This window comes from Chlorocebus sabaeus, chromosome 17, assembly GCF_047675955.1.
Source record: "Chlorocebus sabaeus isolate Y175 chromosome 17, mChlSab1.0.hap1, whole genome shotgun sequence".
Lineage (NCBI taxonomy): Eukaryota > Metazoa > Chordata > Mammalia > Primates > Cercopithecidae > Chlorocebus > Chlorocebus sabaeus.
Window position 1 is genome coordinate 40,594,294 of NC_132920.1, and position 17,410 is coordinate 40,611,703.

Here is a 17,410-nt window from a genome sequence, read left to right on the forward strand (position 1 = left end):
CACTGCTGACTATGAAGAATGCTCTTTCAAATACATGAGTTCATTCAGTCCTCACCACAATCCTATGAAATATGCAGAAAGGAATCTCTGTTCTCATTTTACAGATGCGAAAATAAAGATGGAGAGCAGTAAAATGATTTTCCCATGGTCCCAGGACTAGTAAATGATGGAGTTGTGTGGATGTGCTACCTGCCTTCCTATCTTCTCTACATTACTGAGGGTGCATTGTGCCTAACTTGGAAAAAATAACCCTACATTTCCTAGATTCCTTTGCAGAAATGTGTGCCCAATGAAATGCAAGGAGAAGTTATTGGATGGGGATTCTGAGAAACTCCCCACTTTGCTTTCTTGCCCTTCTTGTTTCCATCTTTCCTATTGCATAAAAGGGAGATGGGATCACTGGTGCTCCAGCAACCATTTTGTACTATTAAGTGACCTTAAGGACAGAAATTGTGTGCTGAGGATGGTAGGACAGAAAGACAGAAGGAACTGGGCTCCTGATGACCATGCTACCGAGTCCTAAATTCTCTTCCACTGGTCTTCTTTTACATGAGATATTATAAAACCTTATGAGTTTAAATCATACTAGTTGAGTTTTCTGTTCATCCTAATCACCACCCTGGACTTCTGACTCCAGAGTCATTTTTTTCTGTAATACCTCTAGCAACTCTGTCACTTCACAGTGGCTTACCTGGTGACATGCAACCCAGAAATCTTCATCTTGCCCATTGATCACCTGGACGATCCCAGGCGGTACAGTGGAACCAAGCTTCTCACTGGCACCCCTGTTTCCCCAGCATTGCTGGAACTTAGAAGTATGAGACTGAGTCTCGACTAAAGCTGACAGAAAATCCCTATGGACTTCCAGAGAGCTACTCCATACTTCCCAGAAAGAGAAATTACAGCTGGTGTCCCCAACCCATGTCTCCAGCCTTAGTAAGGACTCTTTGGGGCTTTAGTGAGAAGTGCCCCACAGCAGGTACATAGCACAGTGGAAAGGGCTGGATGTAGAAGACTACATTTCTTAGTCTTTGCTTTGGCTAACTTTGTAAAATCTACTCAATCTGTTTAAGACTAGTTTTACTATCTATAAAATAGGTTTAACATTATAGTCTTTTGCATCCTCTCTTGTAGATGTCATGTTTCAACAGTGTGAAAAAAAAAAAAGAAAATATAAAATCCAAGGCAGTTTGATTTTGATTTGGGTTCTGACCAAGGAGTTACCTTTCCTCCCTGTCCACCCCTATTTCCTCCTCTATACCATTCTCTTCCTCTGCCTGTCGGGACTCAACCGACCCTTCCAGAAGAGTCCAGACCCTCTGGGGAAACAGCTGAGTCAAAGAATCTTCTCTCACAGGTCCTGTCCCTGGCATGCCCCACTCCCTTTAGAGAACACCTGTCCCTAACAGCATCTCCCTTTAAGAACACCTGTTCCCACCAGCTTCTCCCCATGGCCCCAGATCCTGAGATGTTGACTTCACGAGTAAAGTTTTCTCCAACCCACAGTAGAGATGGCTGTCTTTTCATGGGGTAGGGCAGAGCTCCACTGAGATGTGGAGTGGTGAGATCCTGATGGGGTGAAAACTTGCTGAATCTGCCCTCTTGTCCTTTCCCCAAATGGAAGACAGAGCAGCAGTAAAAGACGCAGCCCCCTGCCCCAGCCCTGCAAAACTCAGTGGGGTGGTCTGGTCTCCCAGTACAGGACGTGTGTCTAACAATCACAGAAGACATGGCATGGGAAAGGGAGCCTGCAGATAGCGTCGGACAGGGGCTGGGGTGGCTGTCATCTCCCCATCTTCAGGGTCTCTCTCGTCACAGCCCCTCACTTTTCTACACGAGGATGGGGGCAGCATATTGAGCAGCACAAGGCACAGCTGCATCCCGGCTGACTGCCTCAGGAGCACGCCTGCTCTTCCCCTGGCCCTCCTGGGGACCATTCCAACATCACGCCTGGTGACAGATGTTCTTGACAACTCTTAGAGACAAGTGTTAGTGAATGTCACTTGGGCTGATAATGACATGCAGGACATTTAACTTTCCATGTCACCCCAGGGATGAAGCCAAGCTGGGGTAGGCTGTTGCTGCCTCCAGGGTGGCAGGGGAGGCTGCCTTTCTGACTTCCCTCTCCCAAACTTTCCCTACCCCTCGTTGACTCCTCTCCCCTTTGTTGCTGACACCATTAGTGCCAGCCCCTTCCTGACAGGGTGGGCCCTGGCATTGAGGGACATGTCAGTCAGCCCTCCCCAGTCACAGAGGAAACAGGCCAGGCCCCGCTTGTGGACTGTCTGTCTCCAGTGTGTCACAGCGCCTGCCTACAGGGCTCAGCTGTGTGTACTCAGGAAGGGCAAGCAGCTTGGAAGTGCAGCCAGGATCGTTAAATAATGAGGGAGCTTATTAGCTGAAAAAAGAGCAAGGCACTATTTTATATAGCCTAATTCAAATCTGGTCTGAGTTATCCATGATTTGGGGTGATCCGTGCCTCTGCTCCTCCTTCCTGGTATGTAGACTAGATGCTGATGTTTTCAGACATCGCTCACAGCTCTTTGGGGTTTCTGTGAAACCTTGAGGTGGGTCACTGGTGACCTGTCAATGGCCTATGTCCAGGTCTGGTTGGGTTCTCTGGGCCTCTGCCAAGATTTTTGTCTCTGACCTCAGGCCCTGGAGCTTAAATGCCTGTGAGACACGGTACCCTAACCCCAGGAGGCGAGCTGACACAGTGCCCCCAACTAGTAAAAGCAGGTAAATTTAGCAACAGTGGAAGCCATATTATCTTGATCATGGGATTTTGAAAGTCTCGAGTAGATCCACACACTATGAGAGCTGGGATCATTTAAGTTAAATGTTTTCACTCCTGCCTGAAAGTCAGGCTGCCTGCTTAGTACCCCTGGAATGGAGTCAGCCAGGTTCTCTTGAACCCTTTTGGTATGGGCAGCTCACTACTTTGTGGCAGCTTTTACTTTAATCTGCTGTTGGGCCGCTTTGATCTTTATTTCCAGTCTGTCCAGTTCACCAAATGTTGACTCAATAGCTATTTTGGACCAGGACTTACTAAGAGCTGAGGACATGGAGATGAGCATGCATGAATATCACATGCTAGCGAGGAAGATAGATACAAAGCCAAATCATTTCGGAGCCAGATGGAGAGCAATGAGAGACATGTGTAAGGCTGTTGCTGTTGGAATTTTGTTTTTGTAACGGGCCAATGCCTACTTCCATGCACGCATGTGTGTGTGTGTGCGCGCGTGTGTGTGTGTATGTCTTTTCCTCTTTTCCACCCACAAATTCTTCGAATAAGTTAAAGGAGCCATGACTTCTTTTCTAAGTCTTCTCATCTCCAAGGTGAACTTCTCCCATTTCACCTGAGCTTCCAGAACCTCATTCTCATCAGCCCTCCTCTGGATACATTGCAGCTTATAAACATGACTCCCAAGACTGTACCATCCAGAATTAAACATATTAAAGCTCTGCTCTGACCAGCTACAATGACTCAGCAGAACCATAACCTCTCATGATCTGACCACTATACTTCCATTAGCGCAACTAAAAATGACAGGAGTCTCTCACCGGTTTCATCACATTGTGGCCATAACATCCTCAAGATCAACCACAACTCTGAGCCTAGGCACACAGAATTTCAGTCGAGCCAGATTTTCCTCACCTTGACCTTGTGCAATTGCAACTGATTTCTTGAACCAAAATGAAGATAGATGATTGATTGATTGATGTTTTGTCGACATGACAATTGGCCAAACCTATTTTCTGTGTAGTTATCAATCTCAATTAGAAAATACACTGGCAGTACAGAAATGGGACAGATGTTGAGGCAGAAGCCAAAGGCTTTCTGGCATATTCGCATCAATTTATTAATCAGTCTGGTTATCTGGTTATCTGACCAGTTACAACTTCACTTCATCAGTTTACATGTCTCCATTTTGTCCCCAAGACAGCATGAGAGTTCACCAAATGTCCTGTACGATTGTGACGTGCTCTGTTTATGGTAGTGACTCACAGCCAGCAGAAACTCCTAGGACATTTTCCAAGTGTACCTGTCACTCCAGAGATGCTGGTCCAGCCGAGAATCACTATGCAAGCGGGGATATCTCTGAGAAGCACTGCCCTCATGAATGACAAGGAGGCAGATAAAAAGGTTGAGAACTACTGGTCCACAGCCTCTCCTGAAGACATGGTTCAATGACTTGGCAGGATTTGCCCTTAGTGAACCCATGTTAGGTTAGCATTCTTTTCCAAGCGCTCACAGCTACCTATTGAGAAAGTCTTTCCAGAATTGTATAGGGACTCCATGTCCAGCCTAACACCCTAAGCATTACAGAGTTTATTCCCTGAAAATCAGAATATTCACCCCTTTCCCATCTCAGGCATCTCTCTGTCTATGCTATCTCAGAATCACCACCACGGGCTTGAGAACCTCGTCTACTTGCTCCTTTAGTCCTTACTCACCTACATGTGACCCACCAGGGCGTGGTGACCAGAACTCATGGATGGCACTGTTATGCAGGCCTGTTGGGCTTTGGCATCCCTCTCCATAGTATTGGTCTTGTTAGGTTGAGGCTTTGGGCAAACATACAGGCTGCCTATATTCAGATTCCATCTCTGCTACTTACCCCCTGTTTAACACCTTGAGCAAGTTTCTTCTACATAAAGTGAAATAATAGTTTTTAACCTCCTAAGGGTTTGTGAGAACTAAATGAGTTAGTGCACATAGAACCCTTAGAATAGTGACCAGCACAAATAATCCATCAATGCAGGTGTTTATTGCTGCTGCTGTTGCTGCTGCTGCTTTTCTCCTTGCTGGGGAAGATGGAGGCAAGTTGCAAGTTGCAACTCTTTGCTTCTTATCTATTCTCATTGTAACCTCTTTCCCAACCAGCATTTCTTCTTCTTGGACATAAACATGGACTAAAAAACCCTCTTTGGTTGCATTGAGCTTTCTCTGTACAGCACGTGCTCCTCTTCAATACTCATCTTCAGATACAGACCTTTCCTCCCTTCTTTTGTATACCTTCTGTTTAAAATGAGCAGGGCAGAGAGCCCTGTGCCCGCTGATGTCCACTCTTTCTAATGAGGTCAATTCATTTTCTAAAAATCCAGATTCTGTATTAGAGTCTCCTATTTCTCTCAAGCCGTAATCCCTTTTAAGACAGTGGGCAGCATGACCACAGGGGTTGAGTCTGGGTGCTGAAGCCAGAGGCTGGAGTTCAAATCACAGCACTGTCTCTTTCTGCTGTGTGTTCTTGAAATAATTTTATTTTTTAATTCTCTTGGTCTTTTATGCTTCTTCATATATCCAGACGGATTAAATGAGATACCACCTGTAAAAGCTAAGCATCAAACACATAGTAGCCTGGCAGTAATGTTGGCCAGTGATTGCTATTACTATTATCTGGCTACAGACTTGCGCTTACTTTTTCCTCAAAAACTTTGGAAATTTGTCTTCTTAAAGAGAAGACTGAATTGCATATCTAACCTTCCTCTTCCACTTTCTTCCCCAAGATGGTGGATATGATGCTAGTCTTATTTTATACTACTATTATTCTCACTGCTACTACTACTGCTAGTAGTACTACTAGTACTACTACTAATACTAATAATAATAATCCTTGCGTGTTTACTACTATATGCCCCCACTATTTGGAGGATTTCCATGCTGTATCTCCTCTTGTCTGTGTAACCAGCCCTGAGAAGTCACTATTGCTAGCTGCATTTTTTTATTCCAAGGTTTCTGACGCTTCCATTTAATTTACATTATATTTAGAAAGTTAGTGTTTCCAGGTTCTCAATCACCAAATAAAAGCAATTTGAATTCCCACCTTGAGTGATTACAGGAGCCTACCCCAAGCCTTCCCCTCCTCCTCCCAGGGTATCTTTGAGACCCCTGGTGAGCTGCGCCATTTTGGCAATGCTAGCGTGTTGCCTTGTGGAAGCCAACATCTTCTCTCCCCCTCACAAACTGCATTTCCCTGTGCAAACCACAGAGCTGGTAGCTTTTTGCCTTTACATTTTTTTTTTAATCGAAGTCATGACCATATAATAAATTCACAAGTAAAGAAATATATTTATTTTCAAAAGGTCAACCTCACAAGTTAGCAAAGAAATGCAAATTAAAGCAAGTGCCATTTTTCACCTCTCAAATTGGCAAAGATGAAAGTAATTATATATTCAATATTGGCAAAAGTGTGATCAAAATGAGCACTTCCACTGATGAAAGGGTATTTATATGTAATGTATAAAGATTATAATTTATCCATAAACCAGTAATTCAACTCCTAGAAAAATATGCTAAAGAAATCACTGAGGTTGCACAAATATATTTATGTGCAAAAATATCCCTCACTGTATTACTTTTAATAATGAAAAATGAGAAACCACCTGAATGTTCAATAATAGAAGGTTAGTTAAATAAATTATAATACAGCCAAATAAAAAGTATTTTAATACCATGGGAACTAAGCAAGCTGTAATGGTGAGTGGGAAGAATTAAGATACAGAATATACACTAGATTGATTATAAATACCATTTGAATGAACTCAGACACCTTCCAAATTTCTCTTATTAACTTTGGATGGTGGGATTATAGGTAATTTTTATTTCCTTCTTCATCAATTTTCCCTACTTTCCAAATTTTCAATAAAGACTATGACTTTTATAATGAGAAAAATACATATATGCATATTTAAGTTTGACTATATGCCCCTATCTATATATTCCTATATATGTTCATACATGCCTGTGGGTAAGTTCCAATACTGCTTTCTCTCCATTCTGAGACGCAACACTGCTGTCTAGACAAGACCAGCAGCTGCCAGGTAACGGGAGTTCCCCAGCTCCACTACGGTTTCCATGACACACCCACCCTCAATCACATTGACTCTATTCTTCCGCATGTACTCTTCTCCCACAAGCTTCCCATCCAGAGTCTCATCAACTCAGACAGTCAGAGCTGGAGGAGACCTCCAGGATGGATCAAGTATTCTTGATCTCTCTTGCACCATGGGCCCTTTGGCTGTCTGATGAAACTCATGGGATCCCATCTCCAAACAATCATTTTACATGCATAAAATAAAACACACAGAATTTCAAAGGAGACCATACATTCCTTGAGTGATAAGGTTCTAGGCCATGTCCTTCATGTTTCATATAAGGGAACTCATCTGTGGTCAGCATTTCAGCCCCTGGCTTCTGTCTCTCTGTGACCTTCTTCCCTCTGAATGACTTGTGTGATTCTATTGTAGCTTTCCACAGTTAACCTCCCTTTCTACCAGACCTAGGAAAGACCCCTTGATTTTCAAAGAACTTTCCAAGGTCAATATCATTGTCTGCACTTCTAGATGAAGAGACTAAGTCCCAGGGGGTTCAGCACAGGAGAGAGGGCTGACGCTACCTGTAAGATCCAGGGGGCTCACGTGATGTGGTCTGACTCAATCAGCGCTCAATCGGGAATGGGAAGCTCTTCTCCCTCTAGGGCTCTAAGTGGGCTCTAGGGCTCCTTAGAGGACCCAGCAGAGGTCTCCCAGAGGAAAGAGACTGCCTGACGGTGAAGCCAACCCAGAGAAAAATAGAACTTAGGGGAGGTAAGAAACTGAGAATACAGGTTTGTGGGGACCTTTGACCCAGCTGAACCTGAAGCAGGTTCCTGACTTATTAATGACATGAGTCAACACACTCCCGCTCCCTTTCTCTCTCTTTTTTTTTAAAAGCCAGTTTGATTCAGTTACCAAAACTGAGTAAGTGCATTTAGTGAGTGTCCAAACTAAGTCAGGTATTAATTATCCCTATTTTACAGATGAGAAAACTGAGGTAGGCCAGGAGAATGAAATGACCAGCAAGTGGAAAAGCCATGATTTGAATCCCACTCTTTCTGACCTCAGAGCCTTAACCATGACTGTATATGAGTCCAGGTGAAGGTCAAATGCATTCCTCCTTGGGGGAGTCAAAACCTTCAGCCAAGAGGTCTATTCATTGTCCTTGTATATCCTCCATCTGGGCTCAGAACAGAACATTCAGAAGCTCATAGCCACATGACCACTGACCATAGCCACCCAGCCGGGAGGTGTGGTCTTTCTCTACACATATCTCTCAGGCTGACCATGTGGGTTCTTTTCTTCTTAGCCTTGTAGTTGATGTTCTTTCTATCTCCTCTTACCTGCACGAACGGCACAGTTTACCCCAGAATCCCCACAGACACCTTTGGGGAAGAGGGGTATAGATGGGAGCAGCCCCAAAACCTCTCCATTCCCTCCTCCTTCCCCAGCTAGACACCCTCCCTGCCTTTGCCACAGCCGCTTGCTCACCTGTAAATCAGTACCTCATCGTCAGAGCAGTTGTACTGCAGCTGGTACATCTTCACCCGGGGTGCTGACTTGCTGACAGACCACTTGACCAGAGCTGAGGTGGTGGTCACTTCAGACACAAGCACAGCCCGTTCCGGGGGGCTTTTGGGAGGCTCTCCGCCCCCACTGCCTCCACCTCCCCGGCTGGTCTTGCTGGAACCAGTGATGTCTGAGAGGCGGGACTTGGGGGGTGCAGTGCGGCTGGTGCTATTGCTGAGGTGTGGCAGCTGGACGATGGAGACCTCCACCATGGCTGTGGCTTCTCCGGCAGCATTGGCAGCAATGCAGGTGAAGGCACCACTGTCCTGAGATGTGGTGATGAAGATGTCCAGGGTGCCATTGTCATAGACAGCGGTCCTTGAGGAGTTCCCTACCAGGCGGTCATCAGGGGCTACCCAGTGGATAAGGGGGCTGGGGTCCCCGATGGCTTTGCACTTGAGTGTGGCCGCCTGGCCCTCCAGAACCAGCAGCTTGTGTGTGTGCTGGGTGATGAGAGGCGGCTCGCACACAAACTCCTCCTCACGCACGTGCCAGAAGTAGCGACCCTTGAGGCCCCCAGGGGAGCCACAGGTTTCCAGGTCGTCGTCTCGCTCGAGCCTCCGCAGCCAGAGAAGCTCACAGTTGCAGTGAAGTGGGTTACCCCCAAAACTAAAGGACAAGGGTGGGGCAAAGGGTGTGGCTGTCAAAGCCGAAGCCTGGGAGCGGGCAAAGATGGGATCAGGGGGCAGCTTCTGCAGCCGGTTGGAGGTGAGATCCAGGCGGGCCAGTTTCTGCAGGTCTGCAAAGGTGCCCTCAGCGATGTGGTCCAGCAGGTTGTGGTCCAGGCTCAGCTGGTGGAGGTTGACCATGCGCCGCACGGAGTCCCACGGCAGGCCATGGAGGTTGTTGTAGGAGAGGTCCAGGTCCTCCAGCGTCAGCAGGAAGTCCTCAAAAGCCTCATCTGCAATGCCACCCAGCTGGTTGTTGTTCACAATAAGGTGCTGCAGGTTGACCAGGCCCCGGAGGGTGTCCTCCCCAAGGCTTGGCAGCCGATTGCTGTCGAGATGCAGGGAGCGGAGGCTCTCGAGGTCCAGAAAGGAAAAGGGCTGGATGTGGCTGATGGTGTTCCTGGACAGGGTCAGGTCCACCAGCCCAGTCATGTTGGCAAAGTCCTGGCGGCTGATGTGGATGATGAAGTTGCCACCCAGACGCAGCTCCACTGTCCGCCGGTCAATATCAGGGGGTACAAAAAGCAGCCCCTTGGAGGGGCACAGGGTCCCCAGTGACTCAGACAGGTTCTGGCAGACACAGTACTTGGGGCAGGCGTCGACCACGGCAAACGCCATGCCAAACGCCAGCAGGCCACCAAGCAGGGTCTCCATGGTCTGGTCACTCAGGCCACGGTGCCTGGAAGGGAGAAACACAAAGTCAGGGTCAGAAGGCAAATTCCTAATGCATTCACCCAGAGCTTCCTCCCTCACATTAACTCTCACTGCTTAGGGAGTGGCAGAGAATGGCATGTGTTCAGGCAAGACCTAAACTCTTCCAAGAATCCCTCTAATGCAGTTTCACTGTTTCTCTTTTCCTTAGCTTCTATCACCTTCTAACACACTATTTAGTTTACTTATTTATGATGTTTACTTATTGTTTCCTGTATCAGTCTTATATGGTCAGCTCTAAAGAGAGCAGGTACTTTTGCCTGCTTTACTAACTGCTATATCCCAATTACCTAGCTCAATGCCTGGAACACAGTAGCTGCTCAATAACCATCTGTTGGATGGATGGATGGATGGATGGATGGATGGATGGATGGATGGATAGATGGGATACCATACCACTGGCTTATCCAATAGTTGAGTTTGAAAGGATGTTATGGCTGTATTTTGAGACATAATTTTACCTTCTTAATTGGTTTAGGCTTAGCATGAAATTAAATTGAACCAGCATTCCTTAAGAATGATGTTGTAGATAAGAAGAGAGTTGGTGCTGAGAGTCTCCAGGGTCAGTGGGGAACTGTTTCACCAAGGAGAATTCATATAGTTCATGAATCCTTGAGAATGTGGGAAGTGAAGAAGGAGGTATGATGGGAGGCAAAGGAGTGAATTCTGAACCCTTCGTAAGCAATTAGCCTCTGTCTGGACCCTCACATACATCAGCTCTTTTGGACTTTAGGAAACCCCTTCAGAAGGAAGGGATTATCTATACACAGATGAGGATTGCTCATGGCCTCAGAGCCTCCTTTGGATCTTTACTCACAAGTTACCTTCTCCCAGAGGCCTTCCCAGATGCCCTTCCATGATCATCCCCGCCCCACCCCACTGCATAGCCCTCTGCTCTGCTCTCTATTTTCTCCTTGAAACTTATCTCTATCAACCTACTCTATGTTTTACCTATTTGTCTTCTTTGTAATTTGTTCTTTTGCTCTAGCAGTAAAGCCCCAAGAAGAAGGGACCTCTTTTTATTCACCACTGCATGCCTAAAGCCTAAAGCACTGCCTGGCACATAGTAGGTGCTTTTACAAGAATGACTATCTAAGAAAGAAAGGAACAGAAATCTGACTCAGGTCTTCATGCCTCCAAATCTCAACAGTTTCATCACTATCCCATGTTGTACTAAATGTGGCCTTATTGATGTAGTGCTTCTTGGGTCTTTACTGCTAGAGCAAAAGAACAAATGATAACCAGCTGAGGTGGACTTTTGGAAAATCATGCACACTGATTGTGTAGCACTATGCAGACCAGCATTTCTCAAATTGCCTTTTTTTTTTTTCTTTTCTTTGAGACGGAGTCTCACTCTGTCTCCCAGGGGAGTGCAGTGGCGCAATCTCGGCTCACTGCAACCTCCACCTCTGTGGTTCCAGTGATTCTTCTGCCTCAGCCTCCCAAGTAGTTGGGCCTACAGGCACACACCACCATGCCCAGCTAATTTTTTGTATTTTTAGTAGAGATGGGGTTTCACCATGTTGGCCAGGCTGTTCTCAAACTCCTAACCTCAGGTGATCCACCCGCCTCGGTCCCCCAAAGTGCTGGGATTACAAATGTGAGCCACCATGCCCAGCCCCTCAAATTGCCTTCTAAATGTACTAATTACAGTTCTGCAAAAATGGCTTCTAAGGCCAGTAAGTTGGGGAAGCATTGCCTACTCTTGCTTTCTCTCACAATAGCTCTATGCGCATGAGCAAGTTTAGAAGAACTGAGAAATTCTGCTGCAGTGAAACACTAAATTAATGTTTAATTTTGCATTACTCCTATTTCTTTTTACTATAAAGACATCCCTTTTTAAAGCAACAGTTATATGTGTATATATATGTGTGTGTGTGTGTGTATATATATATATAAAGAGAGAGACAGAGAGATTATATATATATATATATATAGAGAGAGAGAGAGAGACAGAGAGAGAGAGACAGATTCTTGCTCTGTCACCCAGGCTGTAGTGCAGTGGCACAATCCTAATTCATGACAGCCTGAAACTCCTGGGCTCAAGTGATTCTCCCACCTTGGCCTCCTAGTAACTACAGGCATGTGCCATCATGCCTGGCTAATTATTTTTATTTTTATTTTTATTTTTGTAGAGTCAGATTTTGCTATGTTGCCCAGGCTGGTCTCGAACTCCTGGCTTCAGCCTCCCCAAATGTTGGATTTACAGGCATGAGCCACCTCGCCTGGCCAATATCTTGTGGAAGTAGAGCTCCATAGCTCCCAGTTTGAGGAGCACAGATGCAGAAAAAAACTAGCTTATTTTATTTTTTATTTATTTATTTATTTTGAGACAGAGTCTCACTCTGTCGCCCAGGCTGGAGCACAGTGGTGCTATCTCGGCTCACTGCAAGCTCCGCCTCCTGGGTTCACGCCAATCTCCTGACTGAGCCTCCAGAGTAGCTGGGACTACAGGCACCCACCACCATGCCCGGCTAATTTTTTGTATTTTTAGTAGAGACGGAGTTTCACTGTGTTAGCCAGCATGGTCTCGATCACCTGACCTCATGATCTGCCTGCCTCGGCCTCCTGTAATAGCATTTTTTTAAAAGAAAAAAAAGATATGTAATATATTGAAAAATCTATTCCTATCATACACTTTATTATGCATATTTGAATTCCATTATACATATTTGAATTCTATTATTGTTCCTCTTTAAGGGTAAATCTCCTACCTGAGACCCTTTAAGGGCCAGAGGCTTGCCCTATATTTCATCTGGAGAGAGCATCACTGTGAAGTAGAAATACGATGTGAGCCAAAAATGTGACTTCAAATTTTCTAGTGCCCATATTTTTTTTAAAAAAGTAAAAAGAAACAGGTGAAATTAACTTTGATAACGTATTTTATATAACTAGCTATATCCAAAATATTATTTCAACATATCATCAATATAATTATTAATGAGATGGCTAACTTTTTTATTTTACAAAGTCTTCAAAATCTGGTGTGTATTTTACCCTCAGAGCACATTTCAAATGCTCACTAGCCATATGTGGCTATTGGCTACCATACTGGGTAGTGCTGCACAGACCAAATATATCCTGTCACCTGTTTTGGTAAATAAAATTTTATTAGAACACAGCCATGCATATGTGTTTACATATTGCCTGTGGCTTCCTTTGTGCCACCGTGGCAGAGGTGAGCCATTGCTGCATATAACATGTGGTCACCAAAGCCTAAAATATTTACTATCTTGTCCTTTACGAAAGAGTTTGCTGACCTCTGTTCTATAGGATATGTGTTTTTTTTCATCTTCATCATGGGCACCTTCATTAAAAGTCTTGGCCAAAGTTCCACACAGCTCTGCCCTGGGGTCCCCATGAGCACCTGCCCACCCTGCCAGTCCCTGTTCTCACCAAGCTCCTACCTAAGGTAGACCAGCTTTACCTTACCCAGACCCCACCAGATCACAGGTGTTGATACATGGAAGCTTTCCACTTGCCACTTTTCCAACTTGCTCTTTGCTCTAATGTGTTCTGGCCTTCTTGGTCTCTACTTGCTGGGGCCTCATAGAACAAAATGAGGATCTTCTCCATTTGCACTGAGTCTTGAGTTTTAGTTACACCTCCCTATGACTCATTGTGGTCACAGAATGAAGAAGGCCGACATTTTTTTGGCTATGGCACCTGCTCAAATATAGTTGAGTGGTATTCTCTATACCAATGGGAGCACACAAACAGCCACAGCCACATCCAAGGATGTCCCTTGCTAATTAATTAAGAGGTGGTTGAGTGTGTGTGTGTGGCAGGGGGTAGTGTTCTATGGCCCCAGGAGAAAGGCCATCTCCCTTATGAGCTCTTATCAATAAATGCGGCAGTGTTCTAAGTCTAGACAGCACTTCCCAACATTTTCAAGTCCTGGCACACAGGAAATGATATTTGTCAGGTGCCCCTGGGCCCAGGGCCGAGGCTGTTCATGGCCTGTGCTGAATATCTTCCACTGTCTCTCCAGATCCTCTCTCCCACCCCCGCTGCCGGCGCTGCATTCTGGGAGGCTGACCCATATGGGCTGCATCTGTGTAGTATAGATGGACTGCCTCCACCATCCTTTGCGCCTTTCTACCCTTGGCTGTGTCGCCTTCCCTCTAGTAGAGACAGCAATGGCAACAGCAGGCAAAGAAGGCCCAGCCACTTCCGGATGCATATCCTGGAGCTCAGAGGCACAGAGCCCATTGTTTCAAACAGTTGTGTCCTTGTAAATTATGCTAAACAAACCACATTTTAAAAAAAGTTTGTGGAGGATTAACAAACGTCTAATGAATTCAAATCTATGACATAATAGAGCTGGGTAAATATATTTTAAGTAATCAGCATGGAAGATTACTGACAGAGAAGTGACTATTGAATCTTAATTAAAATTGTATTCTGAGAACTGTCACTTAATATATTGTTCTAACAGCCAAACAAAAGGCGGTTTAAATCCCAAGTTGGGAGGGAGACAAGGGGACTGGATGAATATGTGTAATTAGTGTATATCTAGGGTGCAAGGCCTTTCTCTCTGGGGCCAGAATTTGGACAAATGCTGGAAAGAGGAACTCCAGGCCTAGTTCCCTCTAAGTATCTTAGGGTGGTGTAGGTGGTGGAGGGGAGGAAGGATATCCTCCATCTGGGCTCACAATAGAACATTCAGAAGCTCATAGCCACATGGCAATTAGGGAAAAGGGCTCAGACCAGGAGCAAAGAGATAAATGAAAGTGGGCAGGAGGGGCAGTGAGATTATTTGTGGGCAAAGCTGACAGAGGTGTGTGGGGATCAGAAGCGAGGCTGAAATGGATGCTGGTATCAAATGTCAGAATCAGCCTTCATAGGAGGAATCCATCTGCAAAGGAGCGAGAGCTTGTCTGCCCAGAATGTCTATGAGCCTGCGCTGGGGGGAGGCAGGGTGGCAAACAGAGGTAGATACAGGGGAGCAGGGAGAAGAAAATCAGTCCCCAAAATGAACCTACAGCATTCCAGAAAAGCAGTCCAGTCTTGGGCATTTATCCAGGATAGAAACAGAATCTCCTCCCTTCCTTGACTGGGTTTCTCCATGCAGTCTTCACAACCCTACAAGGTGAGTGCCACCATAATCGCACAAGGCACCCTCGTGCAGGCAGAAAGAGGTGTTCCTGCTGGCCTCTGGTAGGGTTCCCTCATCTGAGCAACCTCGTGCAGTGAGCAACTTGCCCCACCCTACCTTGTGGCCCTGAATATTGTCATCCCCATTTTAGCTACTAGGAAGTGAGGTTAAAAGAGGTTTGTGCCTGTCTCAACTCCCCTAGCTACCCTGGACAGAACCACAATTTAAACCAAGATCATCTGGCTCCAGGCCACGCTCAGAGTAAAGGAAGCCCCTCTGGAGGCTTCCATGTGCCTGGCGTGCAGAGAGACTGGCTGCCTCCGCTCCAGGTTTGCTTAGTAGCTGGTGGCGAACCAGCTGCTTGGCTACATGCGGGCACTTGTGTTTCCTGCTTGGGGTCAGGCCTGGAAGGGACGCTGGCATTCTCGGAAGTAGAGAGGCCTAATAGGCCCAGAAAGACCCACCTGTCGGGCCCTGATAATGGTGAGTCTCTCTCACACACATACACGTGTTCAGAAATACATACTGGCAATAATAAATATAAAGTTGTGGAACTAGGCTCTTGGTTTGTAATAAATGCCTTCGGATGTGATTTTACATTTAAAACAAAAGGGAGAAACAAAGATGATGACAGAGAGTGGAAAAATAATGAACATGGCGGCAGAAAAGGAAAGTTCTTGTTCCTTGGCTTGACCACAGGCTCTCCCTGTAGCCAGAGGCTTCCTCCCCTCACTCCGCTCCCTGGGCTCTGCCTCCCAGTCAGAACCACCTCGAGCTGTTCCAGACAGAAGAGGCAACAGTTAGCAGATGGCTGGCACGATGTATGTGATATCTCTCCACCCTGATTTCCATTTAAAAGATACCTTAGCAACCAGCCGAGGAGCCACCCGCCCCTAGAGCCTGTAAATCAAGTAAGATGCCTGTCTCTGCATCAGGTAAAAAGAAATGGCCCCTCCAGGGTGCTCCAGGCCTGGAAAGTGTGAATTAATAAGAGTGGGAGGGGTTGGGATCTGCCAGGGAGAGGCAGCCGCCTGCAACTTCTTTCCAGACTTCCCCTCCCAAAGCCCCACTGCTCCCCATAAATCACACCACTCAAGGTGAGCCCTGGAGGGACCAGTTCTGGAGAAAGGGGTGGGGAAAGGAAACTTGAGTTCCACTTGGACGGGGGCATACAAGCCTAGAAACATGCTGCTTTTCTGATTTGGGAGTTGCCAGGGGGTGAACGCCGCCAGCACCGTGTGCCAGCTCCAGTGTGAAGCCTCTCTCCCTGCCCTGCTGTCTCCAGCACATCCACCTCCCTGCAGGGTGCCCACAGACTCTCAGGAAGTGGCATTCTGAGGTTTCATCTAAGAGGTAGCATCAGTGAGTTGATTTTTAAAACCGCCTTTCCAAAGCCACCCTGTATAGAGATTCTTCTAGAATCATGAGAAGAGACAGCAGAAGCAGGCTCAATGAGTGTGTGTTGGGGTAGGAGAGGGCCCCTGCTCCACAGAGATCCCAGTCTGACAGGGGAGGAACAGCATTTGACTTCAGGGACCTCCTAGTTTGACCATGGAGTCACGGTTTCTAATTTGAAGGTAGGGGGAAAACAGAGAAAGAGAGAATCCCCGAGTGAGCCTCCCGCTCTCAGAAGGTTCTAGCTTAGTGGCTGCAGAAAGACACCCACACAAGATAGGCAAGAACATTCTCTGTTCTTTCCCCAAACAAAACCCTGGGGACAGGAGCCACATCCTGTATCTCCAAACTTCTTCATAAACCCGGTAAAAACAGCAGTCTGGTAACACAGACAACAGGAAAAAAAATAGACAAATAGACAGGAAAAAAAAAAGACAAAATAATGTCTAAAACATCAAAAGGGCAGAATGAGCCCATTAGGCTCTTTTTAAACTTCTATTGTGCAAGATAAGCAATTGTTATCATAAGTAAGTTATTAAGCTCAGAACCGCTTCCCCTCTGTTCTCAATGACAGCATTATGCCTCTGTGTTAGCACGTCCGTGATAGCTTTTATTGTGTGGCAACATAATTATGTGTTTGCCTGCCTTCTACCCTTGTGCACCTGGGAACCCCTTCTTGGCAGGGATTGTATATTGCTCAGCTCTGTGTCGATGGTAGCAAACCCAGTACCTGGCACTGAGTAGGCACCCGGGATATGTTTGAGGAGAGAATGAGTGAATGAATGAATAAATGAATGAATGAATGGATGGATGCTCCAGCATGAACAGACACAGTAGCCCTTGACCCCTCTGACACCCTGTGCCCTCTGACTCAATGCAAATGCATGCTTGCACCTCTGGGGCAGGCTGGGTGTGCTAAAGAATTATTGCCCCCAGAGAATAGTCCCCAACCAATGCTAGTGAGGGAAATAGAGGATAAATGCCTCAACTTCCTCACCTCCTGGGTGGGACAACTCCAAGGCACGTTCTACATAGTCTTCTAGAAGCCCCTAGGAGGGCTGAGCCTCAGTTGCCCTTCCCAGTCACCTGCTCCTTAATGCACTGTATATGGGCCTCCTTCCTTTCCCCATCTCATTTCCCCACTTCTGTT

General features: G+C 46.2%; 1 protein-coding gene across 1 annotated transcript in view; it reads right to left on the reverse strand.

Annotated features, from left to right (window-relative positions):
- Positions 1-17,410, reverse strand: part of LRFN2 (leucine rich repeat and fibronectin type III domain containing 2) — a 194,458-nt gene that overhangs the window by 34,534 nt on the left and 142,514 nt on the right. Inside the window, exon 2 of the mRNA XM_007972687.3 lies at positions 8,311-9,735. Coding sequence (XP_007970878.1) covers positions 8,311-9,710 — 1,400 coding nt within the window. The 5' untranslated portion in view covers positions 9,711-9,735. The remainder of the gene's footprint in view (positions 1-8,310; positions 9,736-17,410) is intronic.